The 7,241-nt window shown below is 50.8% G+C and overlaps 4 protein-coding genes across 4 annotated transcripts; all 4 read right to left on the minus strand.

Moving 5' to 3' along the window:
• Nucleotides 1-584: 584 nt before the first annotated feature.
• TEOVI_000380100 (Protein of unknown function (DUF974), putative) lies at nt 585-2,210 on the minus strand (the record flags this gene model as incomplete). Its single annotated transcript, XM_067226647.1, has 1 exon — nt 585-2,210. One exon carries the CDS (start codon nt 2,208-2,210, stop codon nt 585-587), a length of 1,626 nt encoding a protein of 541 aa, XP_067082748.1.
• Nucleotides 2,211-2,660: 450 nt separating this feature from the next.
• Nucleotides 2,661-4,391, minus strand: TEOVI_000380200 (WAHD domain of WASH complex, putative; the record flags this gene model as incomplete). Its single annotated transcript, XM_067226648.1, has 1 exon — nt 2,661-4,391. One exon carries the CDS (start codon nt 4,389-4,391, stop codon nt 2,661-2,663), a length of 1,731 nt encoding a protein of 576 aa, XP_067082749.1.
• A 361-nt stretch (nt 4,392-4,752) lies between these two features.
• TEOVI_000380300 (60S ribosomal protein L10, putative) lies at nt 4,753-5,394 on the minus strand (the record flags this gene model as incomplete). The annotated part of the gene is made up of 1 exon (XM_067226649.1): nt 4,753-5,394. The coding sequence occupies one exon, from the start codon at nt 5,392-5,394 to the stop codon at nt 4,753-4,755; it is 642 nt and encodes a 213-aa protein (XP_067082750.1).
• A 250-nt stretch (nt 5,395-5,644) lies between these two features.
• Nucleotides 5,645-6,211, minus strand: TEOVI_000380400 (nascent polypeptide associated complex subunit, putative; the record flags this gene model as incomplete). Its single annotated transcript, XM_067226650.1, has 1 exon — nt 5,645-6,211. One exon carries the CDS (start codon nt 6,209-6,211, stop codon nt 5,645-5,647), a length of 567 nt encoding a protein of 188 aa, XP_067082751.1.
• Between the last annotated feature and the right edge of the window lie 1,030 nt (nt 6,212-7,241).

Raw genomic sequence — 7,241 nt, forward strand, 5'->3', positions numbered from 1 at the left:
CCGGGGCTTTACGATCGATAACGGGTCCATGCAAACGATAGCAAACACAATCGGGTGTTGCGTTGCCTTCAGTGGTAAATATGCATACATACACACACATATATATCGAATCAATCATGGCCACTTATATACTCGCTTCGACACCGGGGACTGCGATACAATGAGCGACGAAACACTTTTTAACCCTTCGCATGCTAGCCGAATGTTGTACAGGCTCAAATGACGCTGCATCGTGTGTTGAGACAACGGAGCTTTGACTCATCGGACGTTTCCAACGTGGGGTGTTCTGCAGTTCATTGATAGAAAAAGTTGTAGGAGCAAGGAAAAAAGAATCGAGCTCTGGTCTGCTTCAACGGAGCATTCAAAGAGCATCACAAACCAAACAGGGCGAAAGGAAATGCAAAGCATAGCGGTTTAAACCCCCACAGTGACATGGTTTGGGTGGGTGATGATAGAGCAGCAGTTGATTGAGCCAGTCGTTGACGGACGGAAAAATGAAGTCGTGGGGAGCAAGCTTGCAGCAGTGTTTGCTTGGTAACAACTGGGAGGAAGAATAGCACAAAGTACCATCTGTACACTTGAAATTAACACACCAAAAGTTCGCAAATCACTGGTGGGTACGGTTCCCTCAGCCGGTCCGACTTACCAGGCGAAACTTGCGGTAGGGGCGGCCACAAGACACAACCCGGTGCTCGTGTATCACAGAGCTCTAAACCCCCATTCAGCGACACCCAACCCGTCCGCCACGGCACCAGTGTGAGTGTCAGCGTCGTCATTCCGTTCGGCTCAACAACACCCACGGGAACAGCCAGCGGCCCCGCATACACAAACGCTGGCGCCAGCAGCTCTGGCCGGACCCGCAATGCTAAATCAACGGTTTGTTGCGTGTGGTGGTTGACGATGGCACACTCAAACTTGACAGGGGTTCCCACTTGCGGTGACGTGGGCTCCATGTTGGTTACATGCAATTCCAACATCGGATGCCTGGGAAGCTCAAGCTGCACGACACCACTACCGTCTCTTCCACTGTCTCCATTTGGCCGCCTCCAGTCCCAAACCACGTAACCAACGTCGACAATCCGCGGTGCCACGGCACCTACTTGTTCGGCAAGAGGCATCTGTCCCAACATAAGGGAGCGCACCGCCTCTGGCCTCATGGTAAACTCAAAGAAATATCTACGTTTGTCCTTCGGACTCAGAAAAACGTCGTCTACTACCTCAATTCCACCGCTCAGGTGGCGCACATTGGCACCACTTATATCACATTCTTCCGCTTCCCCAGCGGAATTTGATTCGCTGTGCGGTCCCGTGGTCACTTGATTCGCCACTGCACTTTTAGAAGACGACAGTACTTGAAAAGTCTCCCCAACACGTAGCTCCACATTTTCCACAACAATCGGAACCGTTGCGACATTTTGCAGACATACTGTTAATGCATACCTCCTAGATGGAAAAAAGGAATCCGATGACCCAACTGAGGCGCTCGGGCCCTTTTCTTGCAACTGCTTATCATTGTCACCACCTCTGCCAAACGACGCGGGGAGAAGACGAAGTGACCGACGAACTTCAATTATCGCATGTTCAACCTCAATCGTCGATGCCCATGTCAGTCGTTTTTGCTCCTTGACAACATCAACACATGTGGCCACCACGCTGAGGGTATACTGACCAGGGGATGAGAGGAGATGCTCTACAGTAAAGGAGACGTTTCCCCTGGCTTCAATTGCGGGGCACTCATGGTTTACGAGAGTCACGTGCCGCACGGATGGTGTGACGATATTAATTCGTATTACTGCTGTTGTTAGAGGATACGCTGCAGCGTTGTGGAAACTTAAGATCGCACGAAACGGTTGACCAACGAAGTGCTTACCGACTACGGACGGCAGCGAAAGAACGGAACTAACGCCTTGCATTGCCAGTCGTGCCGCCTCGCTTCGTCGCTGGGAAACCAATGGATCGCCACTCTGTTTGACCGTCACCAGGGGATGGTGGAGCGGATTAGCGAGAACATCAAAAAGAATATCGCCTTCTTCCACTAGTTCTGGTAGGGACGACTGGGCCAATTCAGGTTTACGAAGTACTGCTGCCCTGACAGTGAGGGGGTTTGCCAAGATGGCGGGCATGTAATCAGTCGCTGAGAATACAGAAACTCCCCCATCCTTTTCTCCCTTAGCCCCGTTGAAAGAGGGTGATACACCGTCTTTTGACATTGAGATAGCTAATTTTTTTTTGTTTTAAAGCACGTTACCACAGTGAGAAAATGCACGTCGAGTGGCCGCGTTGAGACAGAAGAAATGCAAGTGTAAGTGTAAGCACATAACACACCAATTATGAATCGCACCAAGAAAAAGACGGTGACAGGGGGAGGCTAAAAATAGACACAATCCCAATTAGAAGCAGGTGGTATGCTATGACAAATGCGTGCAGGAGACAGCAATGTTATACCAGTAAACTCAGCAAATGAAGAAATGCAAATAAAGGATGTGGCAGTGTATGGAAAGAGGGCGCAAGCGAGTAGGAACGTATCCCTGCCTCCTTGCACTTGATGATTCGGACGGCACACACAGGAAATTCAATCGTCCATTCGAGGGGTTCTGTGTGCCATCAACTAACTCCACAGCGTATTTCTTCGTTTAGAGAAAGATGAGCAGCCAAACTTTTTACCAATCGTCATCATCGTCGGTTTTACGTTTCGGCGGAAGTTTTCCGGGAGCCGGTGGTGGCGGTGGCGGAGGAGGAGGAGGAGGCGCAACCTTTGGTGGCGGTCCCTTCGGCGGTGGCGCTTTCGGAGGGGGTGGTGGAGGTGGCGGTGGTGGAACTCCACCCTTTTGTGGGGGTGCCGGTGCGTTTCTGTTTATCGCCATACCCTTCGATGGTCCAGAGGCGGGAGGGCGCCTGCCATGATCGTCGTCTTCATCCTCACCGTCAGAGTGCATTCCCAATATCCCTTTGCGACGATTCGCAAGCAGAGAAGAAAGCGCATCAAGGTTGCTCTTCGTTGCTGGTTTAGGGGCCGGTTTAACATCCGATTTGGCGGCCGGCTTCGCGGGTGCCTTTGCTTGCCCGGGTGGTGGTGGTGGAGGAGGCGGGGGTGGAGCCGGTGGTGCATTACCAATTGGTAGTCCTTTCGTCGCAGCTGCTCCGGGTAATGAAGGCATGGGTGGTGGCGCTTTTATTGGTGGAGGGGGTGGCGCCTTCATTTTTCCCGCAAACATTGGTGGCGGCGGCGGGGGTGGTGGTGGCGCTTTACCGGGTGGTCGCAATCCACCTGGCGGTGGGGGTGGTGGTGGAAGCCCACTTGGCACGAGAGCACGTGAGGACGGGCCACCTGCTGCATCAGGACCTGCGGTAATCGCCAATGCCTCCTGACCTTTCTTTTTATTTCGAGTCGACCCACTGCCACTTCCAACTGAATCACCCCTTTCCCCAAGCCGTCGCTGCCCGCTTGGCGCGATGTTGTCCTGGTCCTCCAAACTGTAGGCATTCCACGCAACCTCCGCAATGCCTTCAAGGGGCAAGTTTTCTGGGAGATCGTCCATCAGATTCGCCACCTCCTCCATCAGCGGGACGAAGGCGTATTCATCAGTCGACGCTTGGGTCACGTAATCGCGGTGCACATCTGATGTACCAAGTCGCTGCTTGGTGGCTACGACACGCTCTTGCCGCTGTTGCGTCAGCACATCCATCTCATGGTACTCTTTGTAGAGGTTCTCCCTAGTATTAAATAATAATAGTGAGCTGACGCTCATGAGATGTGCCGGTAGTCTCCCAAGGCCGCGATCCACACCACTATGATAGCGCCACGTCGCACCAAGCGGCATTAAGCTCTTAACTGTTGCCTCCTGCAATGGATGCTGCGGTTTCATTAACCGCTGCTCTGCTCCAGGGCAATCAAGGCGACGGACGGGCTTCGGATATGCATCCTCCCCTTCCTGGCCTCCAAGCTGCCATGGGTCGGAGCCGTTGCCGCTATCGCCCCCGCTACTGCCCACCACTGGTGATGCACCCGAATCATCTGCTTGAATGATTGCTGGCATGACATACGCCCTTTCTGGCACACAGCCTCGATCCTCACACGGTGCGCGCCCTATTGGAAGCGTGTAGTGTTTTTGTTTTGGAAATCGAACCCTACTCTTCACCACCATCGCCTCCCTCCGTCCTTGAAGCTGCTCGACTTGATCAGCACAAACCGCGATGCGTCCCTGAAGTTGCTCCAGTGTTTCGCGTGACCGCTCAACAGCCTGTTCAATGTTACCAAAGACACGTTCGCTTGTTTGATCAAGCCGCCCAAGAGCCCTGATGACGGACAGCATCGACGCATACCCACCATTTGTCAAGGGAACCGGCAGAGTATACCCATGTATGGGTGTCATAGTGGTCTCCTTGTACATGGAATGTCAAAATATGACACTACAGTTCGCAAGCAATGAGGATAGTACGACCACCTTCCGCCTGGAATTTCTTCGCAAGGTTGGCCCCTCTGGTTCCCCTTTCCGCCAGTGGCAAGCACACATAATATCATCAAAAGATGGTCGGTATGTTAAATTGAGGGGGGGGGGGGCAAAGAGAGAGAGAGAGCGAGAAAAAAGGGGGAAAAATTAAACATAAATGCTAGCAAACACCCTGCGTTCCAACATGTGAGTCCAACAACGTTGCACCACAAGACGACAGACGCAAAAATCATTAAAAGGAACAGTTAAGCAGCAGAAAAGTAGAAATGAACGCTCAATCGAGCAAAAGAGCCGTGGTCGTTTAGGCCATGATGTTGTATGGGGTGATCTTACCCTTTGGTGTGATCAGCTTCACGTGGAGGCCGCGTTGTTGCAACTTCCCTGCGTCACGTAACTCCTCGTACTCATTTCGGAGGATGTTTGTGAAGCCCCAATATTTCGATATCACAATGATTTGCCTACCAGGGAACTTCATCTTAGCACGGCGAAGAGACTCCAGTGCCTGTGGGACGTATGTGTCCTTTGTCCTCATAGACAAGAGGATCTGACCAATCCGCACGCGGGCGCAGGTCCCATTTGGTTTGCCGTACGACTGCCGCATGCCCGTCTGCAGACGATCGGCGCCAGCACACGAAAGCATTTTGTTGATGCGAAGTACGTGGAACGGATGGGCGCGGATACGCATGTGGAAACATTCCTTGTTGGCACGCTTCACCATATACTTGTTAGCCTGAATACGGGCAGCTTCCAATGCCTCAGATGAGATTTGCTCTAGTTCACGGGACACAACATGGACACACACGGGGAACTCATCCACTGGCGCACGGCGCTTACCAATGTCGAAGGTGCGAATCCTCGGGTCCGGTACACCACGACAGAAGCGTGACTTAGGATACGGTTTGTTCTTGCAGAAGCGGTAGCAACGTGCGGGACGGCGAGCCATGACGAATCTTTTGGCCGATCAAACCACTGCAGAAACAAGAAGTATAAGAAAGTACAGACAAAGGAAAAAAAGGAAAGATGTGAGGAAAAAGTTATGTTAACATCACAATGGATGGAGGATTCACTGTGCACGACTGAGACGGTGGGTCAACATTACGTGACTCACGTTTAACTTTCAGGCCATTATTTTTAAAAAGGAAATTAAGAAAAAACTTTTCACCTCGGTAATCGCTCACGAAAAGCACTCTCGATCAGTTGGGATCCATCGTCAGTTCCATGATAGCATTGACGATATCTCCCTTGTTGTTCCGAAGGGCGCGGATTGCTCCAATGCGGTCCGTTTTGCCTTGTGCCATAACCACAGCAATCTCCTTATCGTCGAATTCGCCTTCCACAATCTCGACATCGTCGGGAGTCTGTTTGCTCTCAGATGGGGCAGCTGCTGCAGGAGTTTCACCAGCAAGCTCAGAGGTTTCCTCTCCTGCAGTTCCCACCTCCTCCACAAGGGCGCCAGACACCGCGCGAGCTGCGGCTTCCTGCGTTTGCATCGTTGTGTCGCCAAGCTGAGCTTCACCAAAGATTAGGAATGTGTTGGTTCCTGGAAAGCGGTACACCTCGGGTTGGTTCACCACAAAAGAGAGCGCCGCACGTTTGCGAATGTGTACCTTAGAGATGTTTGGCTCAGGTTTCAAACCCATCTTGGCCATAGCCTTTGCGTAGCGCTTGGATGGCTTGGAAGCCTGTTGAGTGTCAGCAGCTTCGAGGGTTGGGACCTCGTCGTCTTCCACTGGAGGGTTTTGAACATCGTTAGCGCTCATCGTGATGGTCCGGGTTACTGTTCAGATTGGATGTAGCGAAAGAAATGTAAGAAGGGAAAAGAAAAGTTGAAATGCGCATAAAACAGGGAGGGAGAAATCTAAAAGCAGACACGCAGTGGATAAATAATGTAAAGGAAGATGTGTATGCATGTAGATAAATTCGCTGATTCAAATGTAAATATATAAGCAGAGGAAATTCCCCCCTCCCTCTCCCCCGATTATAGCTGTCGTTGTCTCGTTTGTGGGATCATGCCGTAGATTGCGTTTGCAGGACAAACACCCCTCATGCTTTTCATGAATGCAGCACTAGTCTTGTTATTATTAATATATATATATATATTGCATTCACAGCACAGGTAGGAACCAGGGTAAGAAATTTACTGATGCCAATGCTACAACATGACTAACTCGCCAAAGGTGAAACAACAGCATTTACCCCCCTTTTTGCTTCGCTCTCCTGCGTCGTCGTACTTCCCAGCATCTTTCCCGCTGCACGCCAATCGACTACCAATACGGGCGATGGTGTTGGAAAATAACTACAGAGGAATTCCCCTATTTACACGTTACTTAAACTGCGTTCGTGCCGCTGACCGTCATGATGAAGAAAAAAAATGTGTGCATTGTGTCACCGCTCCCAATGTATGTAGTGAAGTGTAACCGCCAACAACGAAACGTCAAATGAATGACTTGCTAACAGTGAAGAGAGTAGGATTTCATTCCGCCGCGAAGCCTTTTTTTCTTCTTCGTAGGGAAGATGATCGACACCAAAATATATATAAATAAAGGATGCATGTTGAAAAGCGCATGCAACGCGTACTGCACGGCACTTAGGTACTATTGTATGGAAAACATCTGTTCCCCATAGACAACAGTTCCAGGAGGGGGAAACCGTCTGACGCGATCCAAGTTGTTCTTGACGCGCAGATGTCTATTCGTTCGCTTCACGTAACATTTATGTAGTTTTCACCTCACTGTGGAGGTACTCAGACAACAATGCAGAGAACACAAACATATATATATATATATATAT

The sequence above is a fragment of the Trypanosoma equiperdum genome (genome assembly GCF_001457755.1).
Source record: "Trypanosoma equiperdum strain OVI genome assembly, contig: ctg_81, whole genome shotgun sequence".
In the NCBI taxonomy this organism is placed as follows: domain Eukaryota; phylum Euglenozoa; class Kinetoplastea; order Trypanosomatida; family Trypanosomatidae; genus Trypanosoma; species Trypanosoma equiperdum.